Source organism: Phyllostomus hastatus, unplaced genomic scaffold (genome assembly GCF_019186645.2).
Source record: "Phyllostomus hastatus isolate PE091 unplaced genomic scaffold, TTU_PhHast_1.1 phas_contig_210, whole genome shotgun sequence".
Classification (NCBI taxonomy): domain Eukaryota; kingdom Metazoa; phylum Chordata; class Mammalia; order Chiroptera; family Phyllostomidae; genus Phyllostomus; species Phyllostomus hastatus.
In genome coordinates this window covers 30,206,586-30,221,335 of record NW_025333737.1, presented here as the reverse complement: position 1 = coordinate 30,221,335, position 14,750 = coordinate 30,206,586, and the positions used below count along the sequence as shown (strand labels likewise).

The following is a 14,750-nucleotide window of genomic DNA, read 5'->3' as shown; positions in this document are numbered from 1 at the left end:
GTGACTAGCCCATCTCCCTAACACCCTGTCAAAGGGTCATAGAGCCCTCTGTCTTGAAACGGGTGACTGCTCTGACTTAAGGGCAATGGAACTTGGGACAGTTCTGGTGAGGGGTGGGCTCCCTGGGCTCACTCATGGGCTGAGGTGAGTGATGGCGGTGCCCAGCAGCAGGCCTGGCCCCTCACAGTGATCAAAAGGGTGGGTGGGGCCGTTGAGCTGGATGAAGAGCAGGGCTGGGCTGCCGGGGAGACGGGGTGGGGGGGGGGCGAGGGGGGCTCCTTCCTCTATTATTAAAACTTCGCTTTGTGGGCATCTTCACTGAGCCCTCTCATCCCCCCCCCCACCCCCGCACTAGGACGAGGTCGTTAGGCACAAGGATTCAGCCTCTGGCACCCCCTCCCTGCTCACAAGGAGAGAGGGACTCCATTCCATTTTTGCCTCTGGGCGCTGCATGTGTCACTCGCCTCCCTCAGCTCAGATTCCCCGTCAGGGACCCTTGAGTGAATGCAGGGTTTTGGGAAGGCGTTGGGGGCTGCTGAGAGTCCCAAAGTGAGGGGTCAGCCCCCAGGTGAGGGGTCAGCCCCCAGGTGTGACGGTGCCCCATACGATCCAGCCGCAGACCTGTTCCCAGGTGCAGGCCTGCGCCCAGGTGCCTATTGTCACCTTGTGGCTTTGTGTGGACACAGCAGGGTGGGGCAGCTTTGTCTCAGGGGTGCAGTTCGGAGCTCCTGTATCCGGGGCCTGAGGGAGAGCGAGGGGCAGTGCGGGTGAGCCCCAAGGGGTGGGCTCTGAGAGGCTGTAATTCCAAGTGGGGGGTAGGAGTCTGGTAAATGTAATTTGGGGGGGTTAATTATGATCACAAGGAAGGGGCTCAGAATGGGATTCTAAAGGGGGACTCTCAGTGAGCGGCGAGGAGTATATTTTCTCAGAGGGACCCTATTTCCAGACGGGGGCCAGACTCGTGGTGATCTTAACAAGGGTCAGAATGTGACCTGGAAGGGGGTGTCTCAGTAGGGTGTGATGGCGGTGGGGATGGGAACGAGGGGGCCTGTGGTCGGGGCTCCAGAGGTGGCTGGGCGGGGCGCCTGGCCGCAGGGCAGAAGCCTCCGGCCCTGGGAGGGGAGAGTTGGAGGCAGAGCGGCCAGGAACTGACCAATGAGGAGACAGCCCGCACTTGCACTCTGGAGCCTGCGAATTCCTCGGGGCTCAGATATCCACCCCGACCTCCCCCCTCCCCTCCGCCGCCCAGGACATAAAAAGCTCCAGGTGTGAGCAGAGCCACTCCTGCGGCAGGCCACAGCTCCTCGGGTGTCTCTGCCTCCTCTCTCCTCTCTCGCCATGACTTCCTACAGCTATCGCCAGTCCTCGGCCTCCTCGTCCTTCGGGGGCATGGGCGGCGGCGCCGTGCGCTTCGGCGGGGGGGTCTCCTACCGCGCACCCAGCATCCACGGAGGCTCGGGCGGCCGTGGCGTGTCGGTGTCGTCTGCTCGCTTCGTGTCCTCGTCCTCCTCTGGGGGCTACGGCGGCGGCTACATGGGCAACGTGGTCGGGTCCGACGGGCTTCTGGTGGGCAACGAGAAGTTGACCATGCAGAACCTTAACGACCGCCTGGCCTCCTACCTGGAGAAGGTGCGCGCCCTGGAGGCGGCCAATGGCGACCTGGAGGTGAAGATCCGAGACTGGTACCAGAAGCAAGGGCTCGGGCCTGCCCGCGACTACAGCCACTACTACCAGACCATCGGGGAGCTGCGGGACAAGGTGGACAACCACGGGACGCGGGAAGCGCATCTGTCGCGCAACCCAGCTCGCCAGGCCGGGAGGGGCGGGAGGCCGGGGTTGCGGGGCGCCCAGGCCACTTTCGGGCGGGGCGGTGGTGAGCCCGTTAGGAGGTGGGAGGGCCGCAGGGTGGGGCCGGGAGGAGGCAGCAGGTGAGGAAGTGCAGGACAGCGAGGCAGGAAGTGGAGTGCGGGTGGCTGGACGCGCGCTCGGAACCGGGGCCGGTCAGTGGGTGGGGCATGTAGCAGGGGCGGGGTTGGAGGGTGGGGAGACCAGGGAAGAGGGGTCCCGGAGGAGAGGCAGGACCTGAAACATCGCCGTGGGCGGTCCTGAAGTCTAGACCAGGTGCCGCCGCCGTCTCTGCAGGGAAAATGAAGAGTTTGGGCAGGGAGGAATCTAGTCCGCCCCGGGCTAGCCCCGCCCCCTGCTGTCCCCCCCCTGTGCGGGGCGGGGGGGGGGGTGGGGTGGGGGGCCTCTGCATTCCTTTTCTGACCGGCAGGTCTGGTTTCCATCACGCTCTGGCCTCTGGCTGAGGGGCCCAAGGGACCACCTGGGAGATGAGAGAGGCTCTCAGGAGAATGGGAGAGGCCAGCAGGGCCCTGGCAGGTTAAGAAGGGTCGTAGGCTGTGGACTCTGAACAGGATGAAGGAGGGACAGATGAAGAGGTCCTGGGGATCTTTGCTTTTGGGCGCCTCTGTCACCCCGAGGACTGGGTACAGCATTCCTTCTCTGTGTCCTGGGCTGGAGACCCGGGTCTGAGCCGCAGGCGCCTAGAAGGGCCCTGGGAGCCTGCAGGGTGGGGCTCGGCCTCCATGCGCAGGGAGGAGCTTGGAGCTGAGTCCTGGAGAAGGCGCAAGGGAAGCCACAGGGCTATTGAATGGCCCCACAGGCTGGGTCTCCCCACAACACTGCCCAGAGTGCGCCCTGTGTCTGGCTGGTCGCTGGGGCACAGGTCACACTGGAGAAGAGGAGGGCGGGCTAGACGACTGCGGTCCTTCCACACTTCTCAAATCGTGACCTAAGGTGGGAACCACATTTTAAGGTGTGTCCTCACATTCTCTCATACCTGCACACAGTGGGGATGAAAGTTCCGTGCAACCAGCCTCACCCTACCATGAGCAGTCCCTTCTGATATGTCCTGTTCTGTTTCATTTAAAAACTGTGCAGATCAGCACGCAGCACAATGACTAATGGGTCATGAAGCTAGTGCGAGTAGCTTAATCAACGGTGTGACCATGACGCTCAAGTTAGAGGAACTTGACATTGGGGGTGACCTTGGACGAGGGATCCTGAACTTCTTCGCTTCCCGCCTGGGTGAAATAGGTGTATCCACTGCCCAGACATGAAAGATGAGGTGGAAGGTGCTTGGCAAATAACAGAATTCCCTTCCCTGGGGCAGAGTGCTCCGAGTGGGGCGTGCAGACACGGGGCAGCCCCCCCACAATTCCCTGCATCTGGTTTGCATGTCACTACAGACAGCCTCTGCTGACACCATGTGGAGTGTCCCTGGGCACGGGTCTCAGAGACTTCCTCTCCAGGCCTCCCCTGCTCATCACCTGCCCCTGGCTCAGCCTCCTGGGCAGTGGTGAGAAACCACCGCTTCGGCTCCTGGGCAGAGACTGCTTCCAATCCCTCCCAGGGAGCAGGCCGGTGGGCAGTGGAGAGGTGGCTGGGGCTTGTCTCCGTGGAGCAGTCTCACACTCGTTTGCTCTGCTGTCTCTGAAAAGAGCGTGGTGGGCGGTGCCAGGTTGCCGAACTGCCAGCCTTCTGTCTTCCAGATTCTCGGTGCCACCATTGAGAACTCCAAGATTGTCCTGCAGATCGACAATGCCCGTCTGGCTGCGGATGACTTCCGAACCAAGTGAGCTTCTGTGCCCTGGTGGGTGGCAGGAGCTAGGGCGGGGGCGAGGGAGGCAATCCCAGGCCCTTTTTGGGGGCTCAGTGCAGTGGGGGGAATGGCCTGAAGCACACGCTCATGGACTCTGGACTCTGGAGGTGAGGAAGTCTTCAGAGGTACAGAGGACGTGCTGGCCTGACTGCAGCTTTTCTTCTGCAGGTTCGAGACGGAGCAGGCCCTGCGTATGAGCGTGGAGGCCGACATCAACGGCCTGCGCAAGGTGCTGGACGAGCTGACCCTGGCCAGAGCCGACCTGGAGATGCAGATCGAGAGCCTGAAGGAAGAGCTGGCCTACCTGAAGAAGAACCACGAGGAGGTAGGTTTGCAGCTGGGTCCCCCCAGCTTCCCAGGGCTGAGGACACATTTGTGTCCTGCATCCTCTGACCGCGGCCACACTCGTGGCAGTCTCAACATGGCCGCAGGTGTGGAGGATGGCGTCCAGGGTTCCAACAGGGGATGGTTGCGACCCGTTCCATCCCGCAGTGCCAGCTCCTAGGCCTGCACCTGAGAACCAGCCCCCTTCGGCCTGAGAGGCTGGGAGTTGCCCGGCCCGAGCCCAGCAGGCTCTGGGCCCTGACATGCCCGTCTCTGCTCCATCGTTCCAGGAAATCAGTGTCCTGCGGAGCCAGGTGGGTGGCCAAGTCAGTGTGGAGGTGGATTCCGCTCCTGGCATTGACCTGGCCAAGATCCTGAGTGACATGAGAAGCCAGTATGAGGTCATGGCTGAGAAGAACCGGAAGGATGCTGAAGCCCAGTTCATCATCCAGGTACAAAGGGGGAAGCAGGTGCCCTTTGGGGAGGTGGCAAGGGGAGGGGGCTTGATGCTCCGAGGTGAAGGTCTGACTCAGTGCTCGTTTCTTCTGCTTCCTCCCTTACTGCAGACCGAGGAGCTGAACCGGGAGGTCGCTGGCCACACGGAGCAACTGCAGACCAGCAAGACGGAGGTCACGGACCTGCGCCGCACCCTCCAGGGGCTGGAGATCGAGCTGCAGTCTCAGCTCAGCATGGTGCGTGCCTGCCGCCCCGTGGGATGCCTGCCCGTGTCTTTGTGGACCTGGGCAGTCTGGGGGGTGGCTGGGCCCACCACACCCTTCCTGGGAACCAGGCTCTGCTGAGTCGCCTTTTCTCTCCCTGCCCTCAGAAAGCCGCCCTGGAGGGCACGCTGGCGGAAACAGAGTCCCGCTTTGGAGCCCAGCTGGCGCAGATCCAGATGCTGATCAGCGGTATGGAAGCCCAGCTGACCGACGTGCGCGCCGACATCGAGCGGCAGAACCTGGAGTACCAGCAGCTCATGGACACCAAGACGCGGCTGGAGCAGGAGATCGCCACCTACCGCAGCCTGCTCGAGGGCCAGGATGCCTATTACAACAACCTGCCCGCTACTCAGACCGCCTGAGCCCAGCAGCCTCCCTGGCATCCTGCTTCCCGCAGAGGGATGGGTGCTCCTGGGTAGGTGAATGGGAGGGGGCGGGGCCTTTACCTGTGGCTCCTCCTCTGACCTGTCAATAAAATTTTATAGCCCAAGGGAGGAAGGACGTCGGGTTTATTATTTCAGCCCAGGGAAATGGGCCAGGCCTTGGCCCCGTTTTAGGTTTTATTTGGATCTGAGTCCACCCTGTCCCAGGAAATGGAAGGGAGGGTGCGCGCAACCCTCCAGCTGTTACTGTAATTCCCGTTTTCAGAAAACTTCATTGACCCGTTTCTTAAAACAAGCTTATGAAATAAGTGCCACTCCCATTTTGCAGAGGGGTGAACCAAGGCTCGGAAAGGTGAGGTGGTTTGTTGTGTGTGTAACTGTTCCATCCAGCACATGGCACAGGTGGGGTTTTTGTTTCCAGATGAGGTTTCTTTTCAACTGTACCCCTCTAGGGTTGGTGCTTGTGCAGGAAATGAATGTGCACTGCACCTACTATGTGCCATTTGATCAAACCAACCCTCAAAGTTAGTGAGTATGAATGGCAGCTTAGAGAGCAACTTATCCAAGGCCTCGCAGCAAACACACGGCAAAAGGAAGACGGAATCTGGGTCTCCTGATCCCTGGCCCGCAGTGCACCACTGTGGGCGACTCCCGCACCACTGTGGGCGACTCCTGCACCACCTCCGGGATCCACACCGCCGGTGCCAGGCTCTCGGGACATTTCGGCCTTGCCCCATGTGAAGGCCTATAGGACAGGGATCCCCGCGGGCGGTTCCTGCTGACACATTCGGTCCACCTGACAGAGGAGTGTCTGGGGCTGCGTGCTGAGGCCGTGTCCTGGGGGTAGAGAGCCGGCCGCCGGGTGTCTGGGGCAGGCACTGACACAGTCGTCCATTTCTTGGGTGGTCCCACGTGAGCCCCGTACGCCCACCATCCCATACCCGGGCCCAGGGCCTGGAATGGGACCCAGATGTGCCCCAAACCTCCCACATGGACCCCCAACCTGGCTTGCCTGGGGCTGGGCCAACTGGAACAGGAGTCCCAGCTTCCTGGTACAGCTCTGCCCTTGGGTGGGTATGGCTCTGGCCCTGCAGTTTATGGCTCAGCTGCCAAGAACTGAGGCCAATTAAAGGGCAGTAAGTCTCCGCTTCGCCCTGGCCAAGAGGTTCGAGCTGAGGGGACCTGTTCTGGTCCCCTGGGTTTGTGACAGCGGTCCTACCCGGTGTAGGAGGGGCAGCGAACACTCTATCCTGCCGTGACCCCACCCCAGGCCTGTCTCCGAGCTGTGCTAAGGAGGCCCGGGACCCTGTCACGCCCCCTGCTGATCCTGAGGGCGGCGCCCTGTGGGCCTCGGAGAGGTTTATTAGTTTGATTCAAACGACGTGGCTGGTGACTCCAGGGCCCAGCTCTTCCCTCACCTGCTGCAGCCCCGGGCCAGGAGCCCCTTCTGCCACCTCCCCAGCTGTTCTTCTCTGGCTTGCAGCACCCACAGACCCCCTTTCCCACCGAACTTCGCCAAAGGCCTTGGAACCACAGGCCGCACCCCTAGGCTGGGATTGCCCAGAGGTGTTTGTCCCTGTTCATGAAAGCCTCTGTTGTCACAGCCGAAACCCTTCCCCATGCCCCAGAGGCCCCTGGAATGTGGCTGTGGGGCGGGGTCTGGGTCCACACGGGTGGGGCAGGTGAGTGGGTCACAGGTGTGAGTGCTGGGAATGAAGCCGTCCTTTGTGTGTGAGTGGTGGAGAGAGGGCAAGGGCGGGGCCGCTTGTGTCTCAGTCCGGGAGCTGGAACTGGGGGTGCTCTGTTGATAGAAGCGGCTGGGATAGAGAAGGAGAGAGAGAAAGGGGGAGGCCTTTCCATCTCTGCTGGCCGTGTGGCCACTTCCGTGGGCAGAGCACTTCCTGCCAACCATGTCACTCCGTCCCCGTGAGTCCGACTGGGCTGGCGTTATTGCTATTCTCCGGGTGGGTAGACTGAGGCTCAGAGAAAGGAAGCGTGATGACCCGAAGCCACAAAAGTGAGAGAGGGAGGTTCGCAGGCAGGGCTCCGGGCCCTAGGCTGGGCCCTGCGCTCTGTCCCAGCCCCTCCCTTTGCGGGGCACGCAGTGGCCCTCAGATACTCACTGTGGCCTTGTAGCTGGTGTCTGTGTTAAGGCCTAACTTTTTTTTTTTCAAATTGTGGTAAAATAAAAACCATGCATTTAACCATCTTAAGCATTTTGAAGTGTACCGTTCGGTGCAATGAAACACATTCGGATTGCTGTGTGACCATCTGCACCGTGCATTCTCGTAGCTGGTAAAACTGAAACTCTCACCTGTGAAACAGCCACTTCCCATTCTCCCCCCCGCCCCCGGCAGCCACAAATCCGCTTCTGGTTTTCACGATTTGAACTACGTTGAGCAGCTCACGTAAGTGGAAAGATGGCCCAAGTTTAAGTCGAGAACCTGACTCAGAGAGGGTTAGTCACACCCAGAGGTGGAGGCCAGCTGAGCTCTTTCCAACGGGCTGCATCACCCCGTCGTCCCAGCGGAGAAAGCCCAGCTCTCGGGGCGGCCTGTTTCCCGTGGCCCAAGTTCTGAAACTGGCACAGAATCCTGGGCAGGCTGCAGCTGGGGCCGAGCCAAACAGAGCCCGACCTCCACCCTGGCCAGCCATTCCCACCTGGTGCTAAGCCCCAAGCCCCAAGGCCCCACCCTGACCTTGTACTCACAGGAGCTACTGGGACTGAACCAGGGGTTTCCAGTGGGGTGGGGGCCGTGGGCAGCTACTGCTCTGCACAGGCCTGAGAGCGGACGGAAAGCTGCCCCGAGGGGCTGCTGAAGGGGAGTCTGTGTGCAGAAGAGGGGCTGGCTGGGGTCCAGCCCTCCCTCGCCCGGGGGGAGATCGTGCGTAATTGTTCGAGTGTTAATTGCTGGGGCCGTACTGTCTGCAGAGGCTTTAATGAGCTATGGCTGATCTGACTTGGATTATTTTTCTTTGGGAGGAAGACAGTATTGTCCCACCCACGAGACAATACCGTGCTGTCTGGGCCCGGCACTCGGAGGTCTGGCTCACTGCGATGTTCAGAGGAGCCCGCCCACCCAGGCCTGTGGTCCCTATCCCACCCCCCAACTCAGGTGCAGGAATCTGGGGTCAGTGGGTGGGACCCTCTTTTCCTGTCCTCTTTGTGACTTGGGGTCAGAGGGCCCATTTGAGTTCTGGCAATGCCCCTGATTAGCTGTGGCACCTTGCTCAAATTGCTCCCCGTCTCTGAGCCCCAGCCCTTTGCAAACTGTGACGTGAGCAGTGGAAGGAAGGAATTACTGTTACTAAGGCAGTAATAACAATGGCCTGCATTGCCCAGTATGCGCTGGCTGTGGGAGAATATGGAGCAGTGATGCAGCTCACGGGGCATGATCTGATGCCCAGGAACAGAAATTCCCCCTGGTGAGGGTGCTCGGGAGCCCCAGGTGATGGACATTTACCTTTACCTCCCTATCTGGCCCCTCAAGAGATGGGGGGCTAGGTGGAGGTGGAGGTGGGGTGGGTAGGTGGGGGGCTCTTGGGCCTCAGGACTTCCCTGAAAGTGCCCATTTGCTACAAGGAAACTGAGACTTAAAGGTTTCCCAGGCAGTAACGGATAGAGGTGGGATTTGAACCTTGGCCTGAGGGGTCTCAGAGCCCTGCGGTGCAGCTCTGGGCGGGGGGCCATTCTCCTGACTCTCTACTTCAGTCTCGCTTACTCTCCCAACCCCTGTTCTTTCTGAGCCCTGCAGCCGAGGCCACGCCTCCAAGTGGCACTAGTCACAGGTCTCAGGTATCCCTGGGAAGCCAGGCCCTGGGCTGGTGGCAGAGACGAGGGCTCCTCCGCTCTCTGGCCTCAGCATCCTGCTCTGCGAAGTGGTGCCTCTGCCTTTGAGCTCTCAGCCTGCAGGCTGGGCCCCTGTCTCCTTCCTCCTCACAGCTCGGGCACGTACAGGCCTCTGGGTCAGGGCCCTCCCCCAGTGCCCCCCAGCCTTGCAGCTTCACAGGATGAAGGGGGAGGCAGCCCAGGGAATGCGGCCCTGCTGTGCAGTGACATGCCTGTCCCTGGCGAAGGCAGGGTCTTCCTGAAACTTGCCTCGGCCTTATCTGCCCAGGTTTGCCCCGACGTGTCCCAGGAGTAAGCAAAGTTTCAGTGACATGTGTGGTTGGCAGGTGGCGGGATGATCAATCAGCCCCTTGTCAGCCCCGAGCCTGCTGGCTTCCGTGAGGGTGCCAGCACAGGGGGGCCAGGGCAGGGGGAGGGGTGCAGGAGGAGCACCCATCTGCACCGTCGGGGTAGCGACAGATGCTTGTTTTTTCTGGTCACCTCAGCTGGGACTTGACTCAAGACCCCTGCCCCAGTCAGTGCTCAGCCTGCTGCCAAGGGCCCTGCACCCTCTGCCCACCGATCCCCAGAGGCTGTGGGGGTCGGTGAGCTGGACGACGGAGAGCAGATATGGGAACTGAGAACGTGTAGCTGGCCAGCTAGGGGCGAGGGTCGTGGGCAGCGGGCAGCAGAGAAGTCCGGCCGAGGGCAGAGCTGGCCCGAGCCGCTCCAGCTGTGCCGTGGCGAGATGTGACTTTGCTCCTTGCTACTCACTCAACGCGCACGGAGTGTAAAAATGAACCTGAAATCCAAGTGTTAAAACTGTGGCCTGGGGGGAAACATCATTCATTCTGAATCATCTCTTTTGTTGCAACAAAAAGGAAGGAAAGAAAAGGAAAACTCAACACCAGCCACGCCGAGGTGTGCAGGCAGCTGTGTTTGTCAGGAATGCAGAAGGAGTTGGCTGCCTTTTAGGGGAGGAGACATGAACCCACGACACCCTCCACGGGGTATATAAGGAGCCCCACGGCGGGGGGTGACAGGCACAGCTCTCTAGTTTCGGGGCAGCCTGTGCCTCCCGCCAGCATCTCCTGTGCTTGCTGAGACCCCAGCGCCTGGCCATGAGCACCACGTTCCTGCAGACTTCTTCCTCCACCTTTGGAGGTGGCTCTTCCCGGGGGGGCTCCCTCCGGGTTGGGGGTGGCGGCTTTGGTGTGGGGAGTATCTATGGGGGAGGCGGAAGCCGAACTATCTCAGCTTCTTCTGCCAGGTTTGTCTCCTCGGGGTCAGGAGGGGGCTACGGGGGCGGCATGAGCTGCGGCTTCGGTGGAGGGGCTGGTGGTGGTTTTGCTGGAGGCTTTGGTGGGGGCTTCGGCGGTGGCTTTGGTGACTTTGGTGGTGGTGATGGCGGCCTCCTCTCTGGCAATGAGAAGATCACCATGCAGAACCTCAACGACCGCCTGGCCTCCTACCTGGACAAGGTGCGCGCCCTGGAGGAGGCCAACGCTGACCTGGAGGTCAAGATCCGGGACTGGTACCAGAAGCAGAGCCCCGCCAGCCCGGAGCGCGACTACAGCCACTACTTCAAGACCATCGAGGAGCTCCGGGACAAGGTGAGCCCTCAGGGGTCAGAGACAAGGGGGCAGGTGGCTGGCGCCCTGCCCCTGTCTCTAACATCAGTGCTCCCGCTGCCTTGAGGAAACCCTTTCCTGCCCAGGCGACGGCTGCTGGTGTGTAACCTGGGCAAACTTGCAGCCAGGGCAATGCTTTCCAGGTGTGCGCGCCGGCACCCATCTGCTCAGCTGGGCGGTGCTGGGCTGGTCCTGGGAATCTGGTCAGGACCAGTGGGGGCCAAAGGGGGTGCAATTACAGAGAGCAATCGCTCTTCCTGAACCACACACCCTGCAGGGCTCTGCCTAAGTGTCCTTTGCTTCTTTTGCAAGAATGACGAGTGTAGCTCCAGGAGCCTTATGTACCAGGGCTCCCTGCCACGCCCTCTGCGGTTGTCTGTGGTACCCAAAGCACTGTTGCGACTTAGAAGACCTGGAACTCATTATGGGCTCTGCATTTCACTCACTCACCCTGCCCCTCACCTGGACGGGTTTCTGCAGCTGTCAGATGCCTTCCTCAGCTGCCCTCCAGGTCCTTCCCCCCAGCTGGAATGTCCTGTAGATCCTTGGCCATGTCAAGGTGTGCAGGGGGCCAGCTTTTGTCAGACCTGTCCCCCCACCCATACGCACCCTACCCACTGCACTCCTGGCCAGGTAACTCCAGGGGGAGTTACCTTACAGGGGGTGCGAGGCAGTCCTGGCTCCTCGGTCTTTCACGCCCTGGAGACAGGGGCAGACCAAGTAGGGGGTACCCGAAATAGGGCTGGACTCTGCTCCCAGGACCCTGCAGACTCCTGTTGGTGGCGACAGAGGAGAGATTGTCAGTGCAGGGTGGGCGGGGCAGGGAGAGCAACAGGGAGGAGAGAGGGGTCGTCTTGGCACTGATTCTGTCTCCTGCAGATCCTGGCGGCCACCATCGACAACTCCCGGGTCATCCTGGAGATCGATAACGCCAGGCTGGCCGCGGACGACTTCAGGCTCAAGTGCGTTCCCGACACCCTCCCCCCTTCTGCATTCCCCTCTTTTCTCGGCCTGTCTCTTCCCTTCAGTTCAAGCAGCCCAGACCCCTCACCCATCTTTACTTTGGGTTCCCTCTGTCTTTCCAGGTACGAGAACGAGCTGGCCCTGCGCCAGGGCGTGGAGGCCGATATCAACGGCCTGCGCAGGGTGCTGGATGAGCTGACCCTGGCCAAGACTGACCTGGAGATGCAGATTGAGAGCCTGAACGAGGAGCTGGCCTACATGAAGAAGAACCACGAGGAGGTAGGGGTGGTGAGACCAGAGCGGGGCTGCTGGGGCCTCCTCACAGTTGTCTTAGTGGTTCAGAAGTGCACCCCACACCCACCAAAACAGGCGATCCCAGGGAGAGGAAGGTGGACTTTTCTCTGGTGACCCAGACCCCTCTGCTTCTCTCAGCCATGGCCACGAGCTCATGCACGGGCCCTGCTGTCTTAAGGGCCTCCTCCGGTAGCACCTAGAGAGGAAGAGAGACCCGGAGAGCTGAGGGGCCCGTGTGATCAGAGCTCTCTCTGAGTGGCGGGAAACAGAGGCTGCGTGGGTACAGGGCAGAGCCGAGGTCCCAGAGTGAGATCAGGAATGGCACGTGGGACCCCAGCCTCTCTGCTCTCTCTCTTGCCCTCTGTCACCACCCTGCAGGAGATGAAGGAGTTCAGCAACCAGCTGGCCGGCCAGGTCAACGTGGAGATGGACGCGGCCCCAGGCGTGGACCTGACCCGCGTGCTGGCGGAGATGAGGGAGCAGTACGAGGCCATAGCTGAGAAGAACCGCCGCGATGCCGAGGCCTGGTTTTTCAGCAAGGTGAGTCTGACCGCCCAGCCTGCCCTGGCTCTCCAGATCTCCAGGGGAGCCCTTGGCGCTCACTTCTCTGTGTGTGACCTGCAGACCGAGGAGCTGAACAAGGAGGTGGCTTCCAACACGGAGATGATCCAGACTAGCAAGACGGAGATCACGGACCTGAGACGCACCCTCCAGGGGCTGGAGATTGAGCTGCAGTCCCAGCTCAGCATGGTGCGTGCCACCCCGCCGGACCCCGCCCCGCCCTAGTCTACCCTACCCTGTTTGGCTGGTTAAACCTTGTCATTCCGAAGCCCCCAGAGTGGGTCCCTGTGTCCATTCAGTGCCTCTCCCCGTGCCCCTGGCGCTTCCTTCTAACCTGACGTGGTGTCTATCAATCTGTTGCCCCACCAGAAAGCCGGGCTGGAGGGCTCGCTGGCGGAGACGGAGTGCCGCTACGCCACGCAACTGCAGCAGATCCAGGGGCTCATCAGCGGCCTGGAGGCCCAGCTGAGTGAGCTGCGCTGCGAGATGGAGGCTCAGAACCAGGAGTACAAGATCCTTCTGGACATCAAGACGCGGCTGGAGCAGGAGATCGCCACCTACCGCAACCTGCTGGAGGGCCAGGATGCCAGGCAGGGGCGGGGTGCAGCGGGAGAATGAGGGAGCGGCCACTTGTGGGGGGTGTGGAGAGGCATCTAGGGGGTGCATAGGGCTGCAGGGAAAGGGAACTGAGTGAGGGGGAAGGGCTCTGGATTCTGCACTTGGGTCTTTGGCTGTTGCTTTGGGCAGGTCACGTCACTTCCTTCCACCTGTGTGCATTCTGTAAGTGAAAGTGATTGGGCTGGTTCCCTCCCACGCAGGAGGCAGGTGGGGAGTTATCATAGATCAGGATCGATCTGCATGGCGGGCGGCACGTCTGGACAAGCTCTTGGCCTCTAGAGAAGCCAGATGTGAGGGTGGTGGACGTAGGGGGCTGGAGAGGACCGCTGAGCCGGCCACCAGGGCCTCGCTTGGGGGGGGGTGGCTCGAGCTTCTGCCTTTGCTGACATCTGCTTCCCCCTCTTCCAGGATGGCTGGCATCGGCACCAGAGAAGGTAAGAAGGCTTAGCTATTCCTGAGTGGGGAGGGGCGTGGTTGAGGCCGCCATTCCGCTTTGGAATGGGGAGGAAGGAAAAAGACGCCAATCATCCCAGGAGGGCGGGGACATGCCCATGGCCATTGACTTGTTTTTCCCAGTGGGACCCCTATCAACCCCAGTAGATTTGGGGTTGAAGATTGATCGAGAACCTTCCAGACAGAGCAGGCTCTGACCAGGGCAGAGCTCCCCAGGCTCCACCTTCGCGCACTCACACGAGGATGCCCAGGATCATCCCCGGTGCACGTGCAATTAAAAACCCTGCCGCGCTTGTTCGCTGCAGGGCATACCTGCCACCGCCTAACCCGCCACCCCCCCATCTCTACAATGAGCAGTTCAGCAGCAGCCTTTCTGACAGCTCTCGAAGGATCGGCCCTGGGCCATTCTCAGGGGTGCTGTCCATTGCTCCTGGAGCTCAGCCCAGGGCCTGGCCCCTCGGGGATGGAGGAGAACAGGGAGCATCCCCCACATGAAACCTTGCTCCTTCTTTCTAGCCTCCCGCGGAGGTGGCGGCGGTGGCAAGCTCCACATCAACGTCGAGGAGTCAGTAGATGGGAAGGTGGTTTCTTCCAGCAAGAGAGAAATCTAAGCGCCCAGCACAGGCGAGTGTCCCTCGACACGCCCATCCTCCCCAGGCTGAGCGGAGGAGTGGCCAGAGGCGCTGGAAAAGCAAACTCGTTTCTCCCTCAGAGGGCCTGGCTTGGGAGGGTTCCTGTCTTCTCGTCTGGAGCTTTGCCTGCCCTCCCTCCCTCCCTCCCTCCCTCTGCCCTCCGGCTCTGCCTGGCTCCTTTGAGCAACAACTTCATTTGTACTGTATCTGTCCATGCAATAATAAAAAACAAGCTTTTCTTTTTGCAAATATCTCTTGGTAGTGTGTCCGGTTTTTCTTGTTGGGGCCTCCAAGGAGGCCCAGGGCCCACGTGCTGACATCCCCCCGACCTTGGCCTCTTCCCTGCCAGGTCATAATTCACTCTTTGGGGTGCCCAAGGCTCCTGGGACAAACCCTTGCTGCCCAGGCGACTTGCTGTGCTAACTCGCTCGCTCTGTTTGGTGGTCATGGAAACGGGACGGGGTGGAGAGGGTGGGGGGCGGTGAGGAGGTGGTTTCTCAAAGCAGTTGTGCAAACTTAGCACAGAACTTGACATACCGACTAATGATTTGCTGAAGGATGGCATGGACTGTATGGGTTCGCCACCGTATGGTCGGCACTGTGCTGGGCCCGCCCACCCGTGGGTCTCATTTAATACAACTGTGGGTGGTCAGGACTGAATACTCTCATCTCAGAGACG

The 14,750-nt window shown here is 60.7% G+C and overlaps 2 protein-coding genes across 2 annotated transcripts; both read left to right on the top strand.

The window, feature by feature from the left end:
- Positions 1-1,265: 1,265 nt before the first annotated feature.
- On the top strand, positions 1,266-5,201 carry KRT19 (keratin 19). The gene is made up of 6 exons (XM_045837285.1): positions 1,266-1,758; positions 3,555-3,637; positions 3,833-3,989; positions 4,279-4,440; positions 4,555-4,680; positions 4,815-5,201. The coding sequence occupies exons 1-6, from the start codon at positions 1,339-1,341 to the stop codon at positions 5,067-5,069; spliced, it is 1,203 nt and encodes a 400-aa protein (XP_045693241.1). The 5' UTR covers positions 1,266-1,338; the 3' UTR covers positions 5,070-5,201.
- Positions 5,202-9,950: 4,749 nt separating this feature from the next.
- Positions 9,951-14,309, top strand: KRT15 (keratin 15). The gene is made up of 8 exons (XM_045835862.1): positions 9,951-10,532; positions 11,430-11,512; positions 11,636-11,792; positions 12,186-12,347; positions 12,432-12,557; positions 12,738-12,958; positions 13,395-13,420; positions 13,956-14,309. Exons 1-8 carry the CDS (start codon positions 10,041-10,043, stop codon positions 14,048-14,050), a joined length of 1,362 nt encoding a protein of 453 aa, XP_045691818.1. The 5' UTR covers positions 9,951-10,040; the 3' UTR covers positions 14,051-14,309.
- Positions 14,310-14,750: the final 441 nt, after the last annotated feature.

What these genes read in the sequence shown, in the direction of transcription:
- KRT19 (XM_045837285.1), top strand. Translation starts at nt 1,339, where the DNA reads ATGACTTCCTACAGCTATCGCCAGTCCTCGGCCTCCTCGTCCTTCGGG. An exon ending in GCGGATGACTTCCGAACCAA is followed by an intron (nt 3,638 to 3,832) that starts GTGAGCTTCTGT and finishes TTTCTTCTGCAG; the next exon opens with GTTCGAGACGGAGCAGGCCC. An exon ending in TGAAGAAGAACCACGAGGAG is followed by an intron (nt 3,990 to 4,278) that starts GTAGGTTTGCAG and finishes CCATCGTTCCAG; the next exon opens with GAAATCAGTGTCCTGCGGAG.
- KRT15 (XM_045835862.1), top strand. Translation starts at nt 10,041, where the DNA reads ATGAGCACCACGTTCCTGCAGACTTCTTCCTCCACCTTTGGAGGTGGC. An exon ending in GCGGACGACTTCAGGCTCAA is followed by an intron (nt 11,513 to 11,635) that starts GTGCGTTCCCGA and finishes CTGTCTTTCCAG; the next exon opens with GTACGAGAACGAGCTGGCCC. An exon ending in TGGCATCGGCACCAGAGAAG is followed by an intron (nt 13,421 to 13,955) that starts GTAAGAAGGCTT and finishes CCTTCTTTCTAG; the next exon opens with CCTCCCGCGGAGGTGGCGGC.